The following is a 21,269-nucleotide window of genomic DNA, read 5'->3' as shown; positions in this document are numbered from 1 at the left end:
TGCTACAGCAAAATGCACCAATGTCAGGAAAAAATTCAAATAAGCAGGCTAAATAGGTCTTCAACCAGCAATTCCCAGCTCAGAAGGGTAAGAGCTACCCTCTCCTCCCACAAGAGTATAGACCACAAACTTTTTAATGTAAAATAACTGGCCTGAAGCCCAAGTGATTAAACCAAAACTAAGACACTTTTAGAATAACAGACACACTAAGCCTTCAACCAGCAATTCCCAACTTAGAAGGATGTACGCTACCTCTCCTGCCACAAGAGGGTAGACTACAAACCTTCTTAATGTAAAACAACTGACCTGAAACTCAAGTTCTTAAACCAAAATCAAGTGTCTTACAACAGTTGCAGTTTAATCATGCTACTAACAGACAGTAATAATTGCAGCAGAATAAATGCAGTTGAACATTTTTAAGATCAAGCAGCAAAAGCAAACTAAAGTAATTAAGTAGGAAAGTAAAATGGTATGTTTATAAATTGTATAACACAATACTTAAGTTGACAAGAATGACTCCTCACATACTAAGTTCACTTTTGGAATGTCTTGTCACCAGTTTTGAGGGTTTGCCACAAACTGAAACGTAAGACATGGCGCCATAGAAACTATCATTGCGCAACCTTTTAAAGTTAGAGTAAAAAATGACCGTTTCATTGAACTTGATGTATAACAAGAAGTTATGTACTCACCATAACGTTCGATGTATGTAGGCCATCTCGCCTCACATTCTTACCCGTGGGTTCGGAGCCGAATATCGGCTCTGACTTGGCCAACTTTTTCTAGCTCGAAGTCTTTCTATTGACTAGACTAAGATGGTATTCCATGCTGCATTGCTCCATATCCCCACATCTAGTTTGCTGCGAACACCAACATTCATACCTCATGCGTAACACCCAAGGAAAGAAGAATAAACGAAAAGTGAAGGGAGCTCTGAAACCCAGACCTAACCTCCAGATCCTCCAGGAAGGGGGAAGGTAGGAGGGTAAGTAAGAATGTGAGGCAAGATGGACTACATACATCGAACGTTATGGTGAGTACATAACTTCTTGATGTTATGTAGTCCAATCTTGTCTGCATTCTTACCGGTGGGACAGCGTCCCCAGCACCTAAATCCTGGGAGGCTCAGAGGACGATACTCCTGAGTACTGTGGAACCAAAGGAAGACCTGCCCCTAGATACCACGCCCAACTTCTAATGAGTAACACAGGTGTGAGGAAATGCTGAGCTAGCTGCAGCACAAATATCAGCCATAGACAATCTGTTCTGATAGGCTATAGAAGTAGATACACCCCGAGTAGAGTGAGCCCTGACTGGAAACGGTAGGGCTTTACCCCCTGAGGAATAAATGAAAGAAAGGCAATTGGATATCCACCTGGATAGGGTGATTTTGGAGACAGAAGACCCAATTCTGTTTTCCAAAAAGGAAACAAACAGCTGATCAGATTTTCGAAGATCTTTGCTTCTGTGCAGATAAAAACGTAACTGTCTGTGTACATCTAACTGATGAAATTTAAATTCTGCCTTGTTTGAAAACTGGGGAAAGAACACTGGCAACTCAATAGATTGATGAAGATTAGATATGGATGCCACTTTTGGAAGAAAAGAAGGGTTTGGTCTAATAGAAACCCTGTCCTTATGAAAGATCAAGTATGGGGGTTTGATAGAGACAGCCTGAATCTCTGAGACGCGTCTGGCTGATGTGATGGCTACTAAAAAGGCGGTCTTCCAGGTCAAGAATTTTGTCACAAGTAGCTGCCGGCTCAAAGGGTGGCTAAGTGAGAGCCTGCAGAACAAAATTTAAATCCCAAGGCATGACAGGTTCTGATACAGGAGGACGGAGTAACAGAGTGCCCTTCAAGAAAGCCTTACAGAGTCTATGAGCCATCGGACTAGGCTCATTAGCAACATGAAAGTTAGAAATCGCTGCCAGTTGGACTTTAATAGTAGCGGACGCTGAGCCCTGATGAAAAAGCATAGAAAAAACTCCAAAACGGAAGCAATTGGAGCTGTGTAAGGGTCAATCCCTTGGGTATGAGCCCAAAGAGAAAATCTCTTCCATTTGCTGGAATAAATCTTCCTAGCAGAGGGCTTATGAGAGGAAGATAAAATATGAACTACCTCAGGTGAAAAGTGATGAAGCCTAACTAACGACGGAAGTGGAGTAGCCAGGCTGTAAATTGGAGGGTCCGCAGAGAGGGATGGAGCTGCCCTGACATGTGGGTCAGTAAATCTGTTTGAGGGTCCAGAGTCCAAGGCATGTCCACGAAGTGGGGATAGAGAAAGGGGAACCAAACTTGACAAGGCCAGTGTGGAGCAATCAAACTCATTCTGCTTCCCAAGGATTGCGCTTTCTGAATAACTTTTGACAGCAAGGGAAACGTGGGGAAAGCATATAGCAGACCGGACGGTCAATCATGGACTAGAGCATACCTGGGTGACTCCCCCTGGGGGGGGGGGTCAACGTGAAGTGGCTGCTGCATTTGGCATTGAGGGGGCTGGCAAAAAGGTCGCAGCAAGGCTGTCCCCATCTGCTGAAGAGCTGCTCTGCAACTAGACGGTTCAGGGACCACTCGTAAGGTATCAGAATAGCTCTGCTTCGCCTGTCTGCGATCACACTGGACTTCCCCGGAATGTCCGTTGCCACCAGAAACCGTTGGGAAGATAATGCCCACTGCCACACTCACATGGCCTCTTAGCACAGGGGGTATTGACTTGGTTCCTCCCTGTTTGTTCAGATACCACACCACTGACATATTGTCCGAGTGGATTGCAATAGTCCTGAGAGGTAGAAAGCTCTGAAGTGCCTGCAACGCAAGTAGCACTGCTCGCATCTCTAGGACGTTGATGTGCAGATGTATCTCGTGCTCTTGCCACGTGCCTTGGACTGTCCTGCCTAGATAATGCCCCCCACCCCATCTGGGAGGTGTCCGTGGTCACCGTGGCAATCAGGGGCGGTGGAACGAAGGGTTTTCCCCTGTCCAGATTGTTGGTGTAAAGCCACCAACTGAGATCCTGTTTGCAACTGTCTATGGGTAAAATAGGGTGGTAAAGTGGATGTCTCTGGAGAGACCACTAAGCAAAGAGGAGCCATTGAAGGAGCCTCATGTGTAATCTTGCTAGAGGGACTAACATAATTGTTGCTGCCATAGTCCCCAGGAGTTGGAGAACCCATCTTGCCTTTGCTCTTTTCATGGGGAGCAGGGTGTGAACCTGTTGCTGTAAGACACTGATTCTTTCCTGTGGTAGAAAGGCCCGCATTTGAACGGTGTCTAGCTCTGCACCTATAAAAATGACACTCTGAGGGCAACAAGGCAGATTTTTCCCAGTTCAGTGTTATGCCCAACTGTTGACAGAGAGTGATGGTAGCGTCCCTGGTTTGGATTAGTAGGTGCCTGGTGGTGGCAGTGAGGAGCCAGTCGTCCAGATACAGAAACACTTGAAATCCTTGACGTCTCAAGTGAGCTGTCACCACCGCCATACACTTGGTGAACACCCTGGGGGCTGTGGTGAGACCAAAGGGCAGGGCTCGAAACTGAAAATGAATCACTCCCAGCTGGAAGCGTAGGTGACTCCTGGATGCCCTGTCCATTTTGATATGGTAGTAAGCATCCTTGAGATAGATGGAGCACATCCATACTTCTTTTCCCAACAATGGGAGAATTGACTGTAATGTGACCATATGGAACTTGGACTTTTGCACATGGTTGTTCAGTTGGCTGAGATCTAATATGGGTCTCAGGTCCCCTGTTCTTTTCGGCACCAAAAAGAATCTTGAGTAAGTTCCTAATCCGATCTGGTCTGAGGGGACATATTGGATGGCTCCTTTTTCTAGCAGCTTTGATGCCTCTGAAGCCGCATGATTCCTTTGACTGGGTGGAACGTCCGGGATTTTTCTGACTGGAGGAGGATCTGATGAAAAGGGGATGGTATAACCTCCGGAAATTATTCGTAATACCCATTGGTCCTGGGTGATGCTTTGCCAGGCTTCCGGGTATAATGATATTCGACTTCCGACTGGCTCCGGAAACACACATTCGGGCCTCCCATCAGGAGTGACGGTCGGGAGAGCCACAAAAGGAATCGCGGTCTCCCAAATTGCCTCTAGGGCAACGTCTTCCTGAATAACCTCCCCCTCCTCTGCCTCTGGAGGGGGGGGCTCACATTGTGCACCGGGAAAAAACCTCTGTGATTTTTTGAACCACATCTTCCCACCCCTCTGGGCCTTGGGAGAAGGCCTAGAGGGAAGGGAAAAACAGACCCCTACAGCAGACAGAGTTTTTCCCTCCTGCTCGCACCTGGTGAGGCTATCTTTCACCTTGGTTCCGAACAAAGAAGAACTATCAAAGGGGGCGTCAGTGAATGAAGACTTGAAGGCCTCCGCGAAATGACAAAGGCGCATCCAGGCTTGCCTCCTAAGGGCGACTCCTGAGCTTGCTGCCATACTCGCTCCCTCGGCCGCATATGAAATAAGCTGCATGGAGGAGTTAAAGATGGAATTGAGGGTAAACATTCTGGGCGTTAACCGTGTAGGCCACCGCCTCAGAAACGTTACCCGTGAGAGTATCTCCTAGCTCCCTGAGGAGATCTCTCTGGAACCGAGAGAAGTGAGATAAGTAGTTCAGCGACCATAATGTAAAGGTTGCTGACTAAAGAGTACGCTTCCCGTACCGATCAATGGTCCTAGACTCCTTGTTAGGAGGATGGACGGAGGAAGAAGTCTCTGTTAATTCCTTCTGGGTGGCCACCACCACCACCATGGCATCCACAGGGGCTCCCGTGGACAAATATTCCTTACCCAGGGGAGCAGACAGAAATTTATTGGGTCTCCTGGATACGGGTTCCACAGAATCAGGGTTCTCCCACACCCTCCGACAAATTAACTCCAGGAGCTCGTCGAAGGGTGGGGACACCCAGGAGGCGAAGGGTTGAGCACCAAAGGCCTTCAGGAAGAGCGACTCCTCCTCGGAGGGGGCTTTGGACGGCCAGTTATCTCTGTTTCAATATCTCCAGGATGTCGGAGAAAGAAACATCCTCAGAGGATGACTTGAGGGACCCCTCCGATTCCTCGAGGTCAGTATCTGAGGTGAGAGACTCATCCTGGGAGTCTATGTGCTTCCTCTTGCACGGTTTCTTTCTAGGGGGCTCCTCAGGCAAGCACTCTGAGGGGTCCTCAGAAACTTGGGGACCACTCGTGGGGGTTTCCCGAGGCCTTGGGGCTCCGCTGTCTACAGATAGGTGGTGATCAGAGACCCGCACCGGAATGGTAGGGGACAGAATGACCGACCCACATGATGTAGCAGATGATCTGGCCAGCGCATTCCGCATGGCCTCAAAGGCTGGCCCTCCCGAATCCGAGGACCGACCAGCCTCCGAGGCCATGACAGGAGTCGGGGTTCCCCAAGCAGAGGCACAGAGAGGGAGACTAGGAACTGATAGATGTCCCAAGGTCTCTCCCTCGGGCCCGACTGAAGAATCCCGAGTCCCGAATCCCGTGGACGGTGCTGACGGGGTCGGAGCTGACACTGGCACCAATAAGCCCAGAGGGGTCATCGGAACAGACCTAGAAACATCACATGGGGCGGAGCATTCCGGCTCCGAAAACAAAGATGCGCTCGGAGGGAGAATCGAAGAAGTTATCAGGACGGGCTCCTGAGCCGAGAACAATTTAGCCAAAACCGGTGACTGAAGGAGTCCCTGTGCACCACCCGATCAACATCCACATCTGAAAGTGTCCTGGAGGATTTGGAGGACAGGGAGGGAGATCAAGATCTCCTCTCAGGTGAAACTTGTCTAGTACTGGGTGATCGGCTCCGAAGAGGAGCCGACGCCGGTTCCATCAACACCGACACTTCCTGCAGCCCAGAGGACAGTGGAGCTGAGGAGGTCGAAGCTAGTTTGATTACTTTCTCCGGTGGCTCCGAGGAGACTGAAGGAGCTGGAGACCTCTTTTTCGATTTAGTGGATTTTGATTTTGAACTGGAAGCAGATTCCAGGCCCTCTTCGAACGAGGGTTTCAACAGTCCCTTGAGAATTAACTTATTCTTTCTTTCTTGAAGTACCCTGGGACTAAAAGCATGGCAGAAGCTGCAAGACTCCTGCAGGTGGATTTCTCCCAGACAATAAACACATACCGAATGACCATCGGTGATGGACATTTTATAACCACACTTAGAGCATTTTTTAAAACCCAAAGGCTTGTGCTCCTTAGAATCTTTAGACATCTTGATAAAGAATCACAATTACCAATACATAGGATCACGTTACTGAACCGACTGGAGAAAAACTACAGTCACAAAATACACCACACTAAGCATGGGAACAAAATTACCACTAACCAACTGCACAACAATCCTCAGAACGGACACACACTAAGGCGACTAGGGCTAAAACCTCTAAATTAAACAGTTTTAGACCAGCACTAGCACACACAAGGGAAACAGACACTAAAACCTCTAACTTAAACAGTTTTAGACAGAAACACACAGGGACAAGCAAGGGGACAGACTAGGTCCTCTAACTGAAATGGACCTAGCCCACTGGAACAGCTAGTGGGAAACCACAAAAAACAATCACACTACAAATTATGCACAAAACACCAGACTAGAAATAGCTATTAAAATAGCTTTTTGTTTGTAAAAAATTCTCTCAAGAAGAAGAAGAAAAAGGTACTTAGCCACAGCCAAGAGCGAGACCACATCTGAGCTACACGAGCGGCAAACGAGATCTGGGGATATGGAGCAATGCAGCATGGGATACTATCTTAGCCCAGCCAATAGAAAGACTTTGAGCTGGAAAAAGTTGGCAGAGTCGGAGCAGATATTCGGCTCCGAACCCACAGGTAAGAATGTAGGTGAGATTGGACTACATAGCATCATTGTTTTCATCATTTTGTAGAAAAAACAGAATCTATACATTCAAAGACCACAGATGAAAATAGGTTCTTCAGAGTCTATGTATGAAATTTAAGACAACTTTTAGAAAACAGTTCAGCCCTCTTTGAACTCCTTCACCTAAACAGAAGCGGGAAGCAAGCAAACAGTCTAGAGACCTAAACCTACATCATATCAACATCAACAAATGGCATGACAAATAGCTACCCAGTGCATTCCCCATTTCTAGAAAAAGGCTTCCTTTACCTATCAGGCACAGTACTTCCCCCTAGCAATCTTTAAAACTAGTATGGATGACTGGATGAGTAATCACAAAATTTTAACCAGGGACATGTGGACAAAGTTGTATTAATGGGAGTCACTAATAGTCTTCGACCAGTACTGGGTGACTTAACTGAGCTTCCTGATGGTCTCCTTTAGCTGTAAACTTAGTAAGAAACTATGATCAATAAAAGTGCTAGAGGGAATTTGTCTTCTGCCTAGTGACTTGTCTAAATAATTTATCTAATGTGTTTGTAAATAAAAACTTTTTTCCATGTTTTCTGCATTCATTTGTTGTACTTAAAAGCAGCTTCTAAGGAACAGCTTTAATTTATACCTACTAACCCTACTAAACCACTCATCTTCAACTCCAATGGATAATCAAGTAATGCTCAGTCTATCCATGTCCTTTGATACGGTACAGTGTTAATAATGGTTAACTCATATATTGCTCTCTAGCAAAGTATGTTAAAAAAATAAATTACATTTATAAGTAATTGAAAGTATTAGGCTACTCAGAAGCCACACTCACCGCTTTAAGAAACTCATCTGAAGACTTTGAACGTATCCACGGCATGAGGAGAGCAGGGGAGTCCCGAGATTTCAACTAAACACATTTAAACAAGTAATATTAGTATACAAAAACAAAAACTTGCAGAAAGTCAGAGCTGTAAGCATCACTTTTTTAATGATCACCCCCAAAAAAGTAACCAAGTTCTGGAGGGATTCACCAAACACCTGTATCTTATTTCTTCAAGGTAAAAAATGAAGGAAGAAATTCTCTTCAAATGCACTCACACTGTGGGGGCAGGCTTCTTTATCTGAACAATGTTTAACATTTATTGTACTGTATCCCTCAGCACATCGATTTTTTGTTTAAAATCTTGTAGGCACTCACATTCCCGAAAATATATTCCCATGTACCTGCAATCCCTTGTTCAAATCAATATAGTTCACTTATTTGAGGGGGGGATATGATGACATTGCCATGCAAAAATTAAAAATTTTCTGGACTTGGTTGCATATTTAGAGCTAATGCATACGGCTTTCCATTCCTCCTGCAAAATCTGCCTTTACAACTCATGACTCTCTCTGGCTCCAAAGGCAGGATCTTTTCCGTTTTGCTAGACATTACTTCCTTGCATGTGGCTTCTTTGCCTTCCTTGAGATAAAATATGCTCTTAGAAAACATAACTAAAAGGGATGATGGCTAGATTATCCAAGTTGTCAGTTTTAGGAACTGGTCAGTTACCCTTTATTCAAAGTCAAGAGGTTCACATGCAAAATCAGCAGAACAAACTTTGTCTGTGCCAGCAGCTGTCAGTGCAGCAATAGGTAGCATAATCTCTTTAGGTGCAGATAAAGCTTGAATTCCAATCCCACACCAGATAGATAGAGTATGGACAATGAAGTGTAACATAAGGAGGTGCTGCATTCCTTACTGTGTCATACTTCAGATAAGAAAAACTATTCCTGTAATTGGATCAGTTTCTGAAAGACCTCTGGGTTCAATATCCATGGCCTGCTCCTGCTCAGCTAGCCTGCTATAATATTCTGCTTTGATGGGTAAGGTTGTGCTGAGTTTCTAGTCCTCAGGCTGCCCCAACTAGTCTGCAGAAGGGATGGACCCGCCCCTCCCCCTTTCATTAAGTAACACACATCACTGTGGCGGTGTCTGATTACTAGTAGAGGGCCTGAAATACAAAGATGGTTCAGAGATTTTAGAGAATTCCTTAGTGCCATCACTTTGATATATATGCGTTTTAATTTATCCTGTTAGTTCCATATCTCCTGAGCTTTCACCCACTTGGACACAGTTCTCCAAGTAAAGTCTGAGGCATCTGTGGTTAGAGACCATCTGGAAGGGAAAAAGGGAGACCTGAGTTGAGAGAATTGACTCACCCAGAATAACTCCTTTTTCGAAACCCATTAATGGGATTTGAAATCCTAGAGGGTGCTGGTGTTGGGTAAAAACTGATGAGTCACTGAATTTTCCTCAAGTGAAGACTGGCCAGAGGAATCATGAGAATTGTAAAAGCCATTAAAAATACAACTGTGTAAATAAACCTACCTTAACAGAATTTCAAATGATCAATGCAGTAGCCTTAGCTATATGGGTTATAAACTGCCAAGGATATAACAGCCAACCATCTTCCAAAGGATCAGGGCATCTTCTGAGTGACCAAACCGCAAATTAGCTCAAGCTAAACTAACTAAACAGGTTTGAGCACCAAGCCCTTCAAAGCTTTCATGTCAACAAGACAAGAGGCTAAGCCCTGAAATGTCAATGCTAGGAACAAAAAACGTCCACAGGCTGGCATAAAAATCACACACACACACACACACACACACACACACACACACACACACACACACACACACACACACAGTGGATGGAAGGAGCAGTTACTGCAGCAGTGATCATTCGAACATCTACTGTTCATCATATTGATCACTGCTGCAGTAGCCTTAGCTATATGAGTAGATTAACTAGTTTGCTATACTTGGGAGGTGGAAGGGGAAGGGTCCAGGAGCCCCTGCAGAATGATCCAAGCAAAAAGGAATCAAGCTTGCAGTGCCTTGTAAACGTATGCATAGCGGACCAAGTTGGATGTCTCTAGAATACTTCTAGAATTCAACTCTTTCCAAAATGCCACAGATGAAGCCCTGGTACAGAGGGCCCTGAAGCTGCCTGAAATTACAAACTGTGAAATCCACCCCCCCCCCCCCATTATAATATTCTTCAACTGGACAGAAGTAAAAAAAAAAAAAAAAAAAAAAAAAAAAAAATGGTGGAGAAGTAGCTATACTTTACTCTGACCATCTCTCTCTCCCCACTTTCAATAGCTATAACGGATTTCTGCCCTGCCGAAATACTTACAGCAACATGTAGCCTAAATCAACACAAAAAAATTACCATTGCAGCGATCTATATACCCCAAGTGAAAACATTCCCATACTTGAGCAATTTCTTTTTTGGATTTCTATACCCATTCCCTATGAAACCATCTTTGAAGATATGGATATTGACGAACCTTGTAATACTGCCACCCCTAGCTACTCTATAAACCTTTATGGCTTTACCCAGCTGATTACCACGCACCAGCAAAAAAATTCCCAGAATGGCTCAAGTCATCGACTGGATACTAGTACCGACCTCCAGTGCTATCATAACCCTTCCACCCTAACTCACCTCCTTAGTGAGCAGCTCCCTACTTCAGTAGTAAGACACTCTCCCATTCTTAACAACAGCCACCAATACAGAGTCTCGTAACCTTAAAAACTACAACCCTGTCACCCTAAACGAAGTACTCTCCACTGTAAACTGGTCATTCCTATACATACTACCCCTTGGTGAGGCTGTCCAAAACTTCAATATTATACTCCTAAAAACACTTAGCGCCATGGCTCCCATTAGAAAAGTTAGACTAAAATGCAGTTATGCACCATGGCTAAACCACTCAACTCAATCCCTTATTAACAACAGAGACAGTGCCTGGACAGCATGGAAAAAAAACTCAACTTTCCGCCTGAACTTATATAATAAACAGCTTTGCATCCTACTGGGCAAAAAAATAAATAAATTTATATCAAAAATTTGAGCAACCCACATTCTGACACGAAGAAAATCTGACAAACAAATTACTATTCTCCAGGAAACCCCTCTTCACCAAACCCCTTCCCTAACAAACCTTCTAGCGAAACTGCAACTCTGCTTAACTTTTTCACTGAAACAATAGAAAAGCTTACTAAACCACACACTCGATATTAAAACTCCATCTCCCACCTCATCTCTTCCCTCGTTCTCCCTAACACCTGTAGCAACTTCCTTCACCAGATCACTTCTTAAACGCAAACCCTGTTCCCCATCAATCGACAAACTCCCTCCATTATTTCTCAAAGATGCAGCCAGATCCGTAGCATAGCCTGTATCTATACTTGTCAATAGATCCATCCAAGAAAATACAGTACCAGATATCTGGAAGAAATTCTTCATAACAACCCTCCACATGGGAAGAAATTCTACAGAACCCTCAATTACAGGCCTATTTTTGAAAGTTCGAATGTTTTAACGGAGATCTCCATACAGCTTGGAATGGGAAGATTTCCATTTTCTGCACTGTAGTGCAATCTCGGAGTTGGCATATTTAAAGACCGGGGGTGTGTGTGGGGGGTTTAAAACGTTCAGGTAGGTTATTTATGTAGTTTTTTTTTTTTTTTTATTAGATGTTCGAACTTTTAAATGTTCAATTATGTGGTGTCGACCATATGACAGCCAAACTTTTGAAAGTTCGATATCTAATATAGACCCCTGCTCCACAAGCATAGTCCAAGGCATCTGTGTTGACTGATGGCTTTAGAACAGGTTAGGAGAAGGGGAGACCCGAATTTATGGATATATGGTATCTCTACCAAATGATTTCTCTTCTGATAAATGTCAGACTTGGGTTATGAAAAAATGGATGTAGTTGCTGGGGCCAAAGAGACTTCAGATACCATTCTATCTTTCTCACGTGGAGTCTTGGCAGGGGTATCGCGAGAGTAATAGATGGCATGCGACCCAAAATCCTCAAGTATTCCCTCACAGTGACCGAAGTCCGAGTGGAAAACCTTAGAAACCGATCTAGACACATTTATTTTTTCTCTGAAAGAAACTCTTTGAACTGAGGTGTCTAGCTGACACCACAGGAACACAACCCTGCGTGAAGGAGTCAGAAAGACTTTTGAATGTTTTCTTGGAATCCCAGCTTCTATAAGATTTCTCAACCAAGTGAGAGATTTCTGACATTTGGCAAAGGACTCTACAAAGATAAAAAAGTCATCCAAATCTGGAAAAATGTGGATACCCTGAAGCCTGCAATGAGTTATAACTCGAGTTCGTGAAGGCACTTGGTGCGGTGGATAGTCCAAAGGGTAAGATAACTGATAATGTGATCCAGATATACAAAATCTTAATAAATGTCTGAAGTCTGGATGAATAGGGATTTGATAAGCATCTTTCAAGTCCAGTGTTGCTAGGAGACTTGAGAGATTAAGAAGAGGTAACAGGGTATGATGTGGCATTTTGAATTTGGGCACCATCACAAACAGGTTTAGGAAAGAAAGATCTAGAACTGGTCTTCAAGGATTTTCTTTCTTTGGCACCAGGAACACGCTTGAATAAAATCCCTTCCCCACCTGGGAAGGAGGAACTCGTATGACTTCTTGGGACAGCATCTGATGATGGAAACAAATGAGTTTGATCTGGAGAATGTGAAATGACCCCTCTGAAAATAAGGAATTTCCTCCCACTGCCATCTGTGACCTTGATGAATGATTTTTCAGGACCCATCTGTCAGAAACTGACAGAAAAATGGAGATTCAGACTTTCTAGATGAAAAAAAGGGCCAGGATGAGATGGATTCACAAGGTCTTTTGAATAGCCAGACTTGCTGGACTGCCCTTGGTTTTGGGAGGTTCAAGACTTCTTTTTGGAACCCCCTTAGCATTTCTTCTTAAGCTTCTGCTTACATGTATTTTGTTGAGACTGTTTATTGTTTTGTTTTTTGTCAAAACTGGATGTGTAAATGGAAAATCCCTTGGAAAATTTGGAACTGAAGGGCTGCTGGAGAGATTTTTTAGTCGGCTTGCCCTTTTAATCACACTTTTTGATAATTTCTGCAGCAAAGGGGCCAAACACAATCTCTCCAAGGGAGAATTTAAATTTTTAAACATCGGCTGGGAGATTCCGAGAATACAGCCATGCAAGCCTCCTCAACACAGTACCAGTGGCCATAGCCCTGGAAGAAGCATTAACAGAGTCATAAAAATATTGTAAACCATGACTAGTGACCTGTGCAATAAGAGCTATTTAAAGCAGAATTTTCCTCACAAGAAACTATAGATAAAACATTCCTCATACTTCCATAATTAGAACAAACATTAACATACAAGGCTGACATTTCAAAATTCTAAAGTTGCCAAAGTATACACTATTTCCCCATACCTGTCAATAATTTTCCCATCCTTATCAGCAACAGTAGGATTGGAATTAACTAAGTGCTTAACAGCAGTGGGATCAACCAAAGCTATAGCTGCTGGGCCAGATATGGGAATAATTTATAAAAATGTAAAAGACTAAGGAACTCTATGCATCTTTACTGCCTTTTTAGGGGCAACTGGCTGGACCATCAGAAAAATTGCAGGCAACACAATCCTCTAAAGCAAAGATCAGGAGGAATGCGTGTAGGTTCTGGAAAACCCTTCTGTCACAGCTCGCAGTATTTGAGGGAATGTGAAACCTCAATGTTCTCCCACCGAGAACACTGGCACATTCTAGCAAAAGTCTCAGAGAAAGAGAACCTCCTACAGGGAGAATCAAACTGTGCTGTCCTTTGAGTCTGACTCTCAAATCTGAGGGGAAAAACAGTAACGCATTCGGAATCTTGAATCTCTTCAAAAAAAAAAAAAAGAATCTACAAGAAACTACTGTACAAGAAGGATCAATAGCCTGAATTAACCCCTATTCCAGACCCAGTAAACTCTTATCCAAAGGAAATTGAGGAGTATATAAATGTTTGTTTTTCTATTTCTTTTTGACAGGAAAAATGGGGCCAACCATGTCACTAATGGCAGCAGCAGTTTCCCCAGAGATGGGCACAGCATTCTGACAAAACAGGGAAAACTTCCCTGTGCTCTGTCCCAGGACAGACAACAGTAGCTCTTGCCCAATGAGTGGGCCCCAACAGCCACAGATGATGTGGCCAACCCTTAGCGGCTGTTGGTGTTACACCAGAGGAATTCAGGATAACAGATGAGTGGTCTTAATTACAACAAATGGCCATAGCAGAATCACACACCCATGTCAAATTGCTAGCCTGCCGTGGTGGCAAAGGTTATTTGCTTATTTTTTTTTTCTTTTTGTAACTGGAAGGAGGACCAACAATGGGACCAGTAGTATATGTTCCATGTTCAAGCCATAAATGGTGTTCTCTGTCCCGTGGAAGACCAGCAGCAATTTCTTGTAAACACTACTAGTCCACAAAAGTTACATTTTTTGTCAGACAAACACAGTAAAAAGCACTTTAAAACACCATGCCAGCCCCAGAAAAAGTTAAAACAAAATTTCTCCACAGAAAAAGAAGTTATGTACTCACCATAATGTTCCATCTGTGTTGTCCATTTTTATTCTTCCTCAACATGTGGGTTTGGATCCAATCCTCTACACTGACTGGGATGCTTTTTACAGCTCATGGCTACTGCAAACTCTCAAGCTCCTCCCTTATCCATAATGCTGTAGTCCCCTTCCATACCTCAGATCTTGATTTCTGCTTTTTATTGTTAAATAACAATGTAAGAAATGATGATTATATGAGAAATCACTATATGGAACACAAAGGGAGGAATTAAAGTTCATCTCTTACTGTAACTTGGCATCTGTGTAGTCTTCCTACATTCACCCTTACAACACAATAGGGACTTGGATTTGATCCTCGGATCCAGCTCTGCCACATTTCACAGACTTGGATACTACTATCAAGCTCTTCCCTTATACACATAATGACCTGCATCCACCAACTAACTCAGATAGAGTTTGCCAATTCCAAACATTCAGCAGTCATACATCAAAGATTGGCAGAAGAGGCTCAGGCATAGGACAAAATAGTCCTTATATCATCCAGGTTCCTCAAGAAACAAAGGAGGGGGGTGGTTGGTTGGGAAAATGAGGATGAATGAAGCAAGACAACATAGATGCCAAGTTATGGTAAGACATAACCTTTAAATCTGATGTTGTCTACGTCATTCCACCCCACGATAGGGTCAGAGTCCACAGATACATAAACCCTGGGTGGTCCTCATGGAAGGATATGCCGGAGCACCACCGAACCAAAGGAGGCCCTGCTTCTGGAAATAACATCCAACTTGTAGTGCGATACAAAAGGTGTGATTATTAGACCATGACGCTGCCACATAAATGTCATCAGTGGAAGTTCTGAAATAGCAAGCCGAGGAAGTAGTCATAGATCTGGTGGAATGTGCCCTAGGAGGTTTAAGTAATTCCAAACATTTGGAAGAGTAAATGTATGAAATGCAGTCTGAAATCCATTTTGCCAAAGTAATTTTTAATACCACTTGTCCAAATCTATTAGAAGAGAAAGCTATGAAAAGCTGATCAGACTTCCTGTGTTGTTTGGTCCTGTGTAGGTAAAAACAAAGTTGTCTATGAACATTTAGAAGATGAAGAACATACTCCCCTTTGTTAAAGAACTTGGGAAGAATACTGGCAAATGGATGGATTGATTAATGTTGTTCTCGGTAGCTACTTCAGGCATAAAGGATGGAGGAGTACGCAAAGACACGTTGTCTTTATGAAACAGAATATTAGGAGGTTTAGAGAATAAGGCTTAGTTCGGAAATCCTTTTAGCGGAAGTAAGTGCCATTAAAACAGCTGTCTTCCATGAGAGAAATATCATGTCACAACTAGCTGTCGGTTCAAAGGGTCCCTGTGTCAAAGCCTGCAGCACAAGAGTGAGGTCTCAAGGGGGGAGATGGAGTCTTAACAAGAAAACACCTTTCATGAAGGATTTGCATAATCTAAAGGAAAACAGAGAACATGATTGACTTGCCATATGCAAATTGGAAACAGCAGCCAACTACTTTAAGAATTTAAGACTAAGTAAATTTAAATTAGGCTTACCTACCTTTATTTTTTTTGTTACAGGAAGAATGAATGAAATGCGCACACACACGTGCACACACTTGCTTAAGAGAAAAAAAAGAGGAAGGACTTAGAGCCTGAAAGGATTAGCAAAGGCTATCAAAAAATTTAAACCCATGCTCGAGACACGAAATCTGCATCTGACTCTGGAGCGGCAAATAAGATCAGAGGTAGTTGGGTGGATGCATGGCATTATGAGTACGAGGGAGGAGCTTGAGAGTTGGATCCAAGTCTGTGGAACGTGGCCAAGCTGGATCCAAGACACTATTGTGAGGAGGAATGACAACATCAGATCTTTGGTTCCTCCAGTATCTTCTCATTCTTCCAGAAGTCATAAACAAGAAAGGAAGGGGGTCGGAGGGAGGGGAGTTGAAGAATGAAAATTGAACACAGATGGAACATTATGGTGAGTACATAACTCTTATCAGATGCTGTCAATTTTTGTTCATTCCTCAACATGTGGGACAGAGTCCCCAGCTACCTGAATCTCGGGTGTGCTCTAAAAAAGGATATTCCTGAGTACTATCGAGCCAAAGGCTGCTCTTCCTTTACAGACCAGATCAACTTTGTAATGAGCAATAAAAGTATGAGGAATAGCCCAAGTGGCTGCAGCATAGATATCCATGAAATATCGAGAGAGAAATGCTAAAGAGGTTGCCATGGATCTAGTAGAATGAGCTCTCAAGTGATTTGGCAACGATAAGTCCAATTTATTGCAGACAAAGGAAATGCAATGCAATCAATCAGTTAGCTACTTAGCTAAAATTATTTTGGTAACTGGCTTTCCCAATCTTGATTCTGAAAAGGAAAGAAATAATTGTTCTGATTTTATGAATTTGTCATTTCTGTGTAGATGGAAATGTAATTGTCTGTGAACATCCACCACATGTAAAATGTATTCCCCTTTGTTGAAGAAATTTAGGAAGACTGGAAGTTTTGATAGACTGATTAATGTTGGATCCTGACTCCACCTTAGGAAGAACAGATTGATTGGTTCTTAAGAACACTATCTGTATGAAAATCAAATAAGGAGTTTTAGAAGATGAGGTTTGCAGTTCTGAAACTCTCCTAGTCAATGTAATGGCTACCAAAAATATTGTTTTCCAAGTTAAAAACTTTAATTTGCATTTTGCAACTGGTTCAAATGGTGATGGAGTCAGGGCTTGTAACACTAAATTCAAATCCCACAGTGGTGTAGGATCTTTAAAGGGAGGTTTCAGTAAAATGGATCCTTTTGTAAATGCCTTAGAGAGTCATGATGAAGCTAAGGTAGAATTGTCAACAACAACATGAAAAGTAGGAACAGCAGCTAATTGCACACTAACTGTTGAGGAACTGGACCCTTCATTAAATACAGTAGCTAAAAATTAAAGAACTATAGGTACCATCTCTGAAAAGGGGTTGATTTTATTTGGGCACAACAGAAAAACAATCTCTTCCATTTACTTTTGTAAATCTTCCTAGTGGAAGCTGTGTTGGAAAATAAAAGAAAGTGACGACAGGGGAGGAAAGCCTAGCTTGTCTGGCTATCAATGGAACTGGAGAAACCGTGTGGTCAACTTTAGGCCCAAAATGTCTGGGTGAATCATGTTTGTCAGGTGAGACAGAAGGTCTGGACATGAATCCAGGATCCAAAGAGGATAAACTAGATGAGGCCAAAGGGAAGGGAAACCAAATATGATGAGGCCAATAAGAGTCAATTACTGTGCTCTTCAACGGAGAGGCTTTCTGAAAAGAAATTGGGGATCAGAGGAGTTGGTGGTAAGCATACAGGAAAATGGGGGCCAGTTGTGGAAGAGAGCCGGTGGGGGGAATCAGGGCAAAAACCTGATGGATTTGTTGACTTGTTGAGCGGAGATGCAAAGAGGTTGCAGCACGGTTGACCCGATTGAAGGAATATCTTCTCTGCAATTTTCTTATTGAGAGATCACTCGTGAGGCAATAGTACAGACCTTGCTATCATGTTGGATTTCCCCAGAATGTGCATCGCTATCAGAAACTGAATGGATGAGATTGCCCATTGCCACACTCTGAGCTTTGACATAAGAGGTAAGATCCGGTTCCTCCTCGTTTGTTGATATACCAGAGTACTGACATATTGTCTTTCTGAATCCCAATAGTTCCTGAAAGGAGAGAGTCTTGGAAGGTCTGCAACACCAGGACTCGTCCTCTCATTTCTAGGACATTGATATGCTTGCTGGCTTCTTCTAAGGACAAGCTGCCTTAGAATGTCTTTCCTAAGTGCCATCCCACCCAAATCGTGATGCTTCCATGGTCACTATATCCTTGGGCTGAGGAGGTATTAAAGGGTAGTCCTGTTCTCAGTAAATACACCACTTGAAGTACCTTTTGCATGCCCAAGTTATTTTGATCTGGGTGGACAAATGCTGATACAGGACGGACTACCGAGTCACCAGGGTCCATTGAAGAATTCTCATACGGTATCTTGCCAATGAACCCAGAATTATGACAAACATTGACCTTAAAAGCTTGAAGAATTAGTCAGGCCACCACTGAAGAATTTTGAATTCTCTTTTGTACTTCAAATCGAATTGTTTGCACCCTTGGAAAGGGAAATAAGGCTGTCACTGATATAGTACTGAACAAGGCTCCTATGAATTCTAGCACTTGAGTTAGTTCTAGCTGATATTTGTTGAGATTAATGGTAATGCCTAGGTGAGAGCATAAATGGAGTACATAATCTCTTGCTTTGATCAGTAGATGCCTGGCCAGAGTGGTTATGAGGCAGTCATCCAGGTAAGGAAACACAATCTGTGTAGTCTCAAGTGAGCTACTAACACCCTGGGATCTGTGGTGAGGTCAAAGGGCAGTGCTATGAATTGGCAATGACTGGCTCCCAGCTGGAAGCATAGGCATCTCCTGGATCGGCTGTCCATCTTTATGTGATGGAATGCATCCTGAAGATCTACTGAGCACATCCAGTTGTCCTTGTGCAGGAAAGGCAAAAATGGACTGAACTGTGATCATCCGGAACTTTGTATACAGAACTTATTTGTTCAGTTTGAGATCCAAAATTGGTCTCCATTCCCCTATTTTCTTTGACACTAAAAATAATCTTGAGCTGGATTCTCTCTGGTCTGGGAGAACCTTTTGGAAGATTGTTTTCTACCAGCTTTTTTATTTCTACAGCTGCTATTTTCCTCTGACTGGGTGGAACATTTAGAATTCTGTTTACTGTTGAAGAGGGAGGGAGGTAGGGAAAAGGGAATTATAGAACCTCTGGAAATAATCTTCTGCACTCATGTAGCTTCAGTTATGTCTAGCCAGCCTCTCTGGTACAAGGACAGACGACCCTGACAGCCTCCAGAGGTGAACAATCGGGCCTCCTTTTAGGAGCAATGATAGGATTTGTTGGAGACGGAATCTCTGAACCCTTGGTTCTGCGAGCTTCCTCTGCCATAATGACGGTGTCTTCCATTAGAGTTCCTCCATCTGTCTCTGGGGTAATCTCCACGTGGATCATGAAAAGGACCCTAGGACTTTCTCAACCATTTTCCTACCACCTCATTGATTAGTAGAGAATGTTCTTTGAGGAGTCGAAAAACGTACGTCTACTGCAGACAGGGTCTTATCTTGCTCACACCTGTATAGTGTGTCTAACTTTAGGGTCAAACAAGGAAATTCCATCAAAAGGTGCACTACTGAAGGAGGACTTGAAGAGTTCTGCAAAATCACACAGGCGCTTCCAGGCATGCCTCCAAATGGAAATGCCTGAACTCACCTCCCTTGAGGTGCATTCAGCTGCATGTGAAATGAGCCTCATGGACAAGGTAGCAACGGAGAACCCAACTGTGATGCAATGGAAGTCTGTGCCTCAGCAGTTATTGCTCCTGAGAGGGATTTGGAGAGTTCTTTAAACAAATCCATCTGATGTCTGAAGTGTGCCAAATAGTTCAGAAATTTAAGGGCAAACATTACTGAAGCGCACACTTTCCATATCTATCAAACTCCCTAGTTAGGGGGACGAACAGATGAACTCTGCCCACAAGTTCTTTCTTTGTGGCCACCACTATGACCATGACATTGACTAGTACTCCTTTGCTCCAAAACTCTTTTCCCTTTGGTGGTGCCAGGATTCTATTTGTCTCTTGGGGATTGGCTCAACCGAATCTGGTTCTTCCACACCTGCTGAGAGATCAACTCAATGAGCCTTCGGCAAGCAGAGTCACCCAGGAAGTAGATGGGTCAGACTCAAATGCCTCTAGGAATAACAATTCCTTTTGGGAAGGGTTATTGGTAGAAAATCCACCCATTTAATTAAGGATCTCCAAAATCTCTCTGAAGGAAACGTCATCAGGTGGTGATCTTGGGGACCATTCCCCTTCATCGAAATCAGTATCTTCTGTGATTGACTCCTGAGGGGAGTCCCTTCTCTTGCACTTTTTCTTACTAAGGACTTCTTCGATGGGGTGCTCCAGAGAATTATTGGAAGATATAAGGCCATCCTGTTGAGTGGTCCAGAGACTTTGGACTGGCTGCCCCTGTACAGTAGAGTGAGGAGGCTCATGGCACAAGGACATCTGGGAACCAGATGGTAGATCTGAGGGGAGTGGAACAGTCTGAATTCTGAAAGAGAATACTCTCTCTACTACCTCAAAGGCAGAATGTCCTGGGGAGAAGGAAGCTGACTGAGCTGAGAAGACATGCTTCTGGACCATAGGCTCCCTTTGACCCAAAGGCAGCCCACCCAAGGCAGAAGTTGTAGCCAATCTATCCAATGCCGAAGCCCTGAGGGGGACAGATGGCTTAGACAGCTTCAGAGTCGACGCTAGTACCTCAGAAACATTGACACTTCGGCTCCAAGAGTCATCTGGCTCAGACACATTCAGAGCTGGTCCACTTAGAGAAGAGATCGGATCTGAAGATACAACCATCTCTGGAGCTGATACAGACAGTCCCAAAAGACTCGGATCCAAGGGCTCTGAAGCCAAAGGATGGAGCCAAGATGGGTGGCGTAATACTAATAACCGTGTCCTGACCCAAAGGGGTAGGAGCTGGGAGAACTCCCATCTGCACCTGCACTAAGAGAAACTTCATCATTCTATCCACATCTGTCTCTTAGACTCCTGGAAGAATGGGAGGAAGCAAAAGAGGGAGATCTAGAGTGTTGGCACCTCTCTAGAAAGGGGAAGGTAGCCGAAAGGGACTGGGTCAAAAGAGGATGCATAACGGGTCTGGGGGAGCTCTTTCAGCTCAAATAGAACTGGATCTGATAAGGCAGAGCTTTTATCTGAAACAGCCAGATCCAAGGATTTGGTCTTCGGATCGGACAGTTTTGAAATTTTCCAGGCCAGGATCTTGTTCGAATCCTAAGTAGTAGTGGAAAATCCAGACGGCTCGGGTATCTTTTTAGCCTGCCTTGGAGGACTGAGCTCTAGCCAGTGACTCTGAAAAA

At 43.6% G+C, this 21,269-nt stretch overlaps 1 protein-coding gene across 1 annotated transcript in view; it reads right to left on the bottom strand.

The window, feature by feature from the left end:
• The window catches only part of ARHGAP19 (Rho GTPase activating protein 19), a gene marked incomplete in the record, with an annotated part of 961,985 nt that overhangs the window by 102,607 nt on the left and 838,109 nt on the right, over positions 1-21,269 (bottom strand). The window contains 1 exon segment of the mRNA XM_044056243.1: positions 7,687-7,761. Coding sequence (XP_043912178.1) covers positions 7,687-7,761 — 75 coding nt within the window.

Source organism: Protopterus annectens, chromosome 14.part0, assembly GCF_019279795.1.
Source record: "Protopterus annectens isolate FY-2018-M chromosome 14.part0, PAN1.0, whole genome shotgun sequence".
Lineage (NCBI taxonomy): Eukaryota > Metazoa > Chordata > Ceratodontiformes > Protopteridae > Protopterus > Protopterus annectens.
This window is presented reverse-complemented; position numbering and strand designations above follow the sequence as displayed.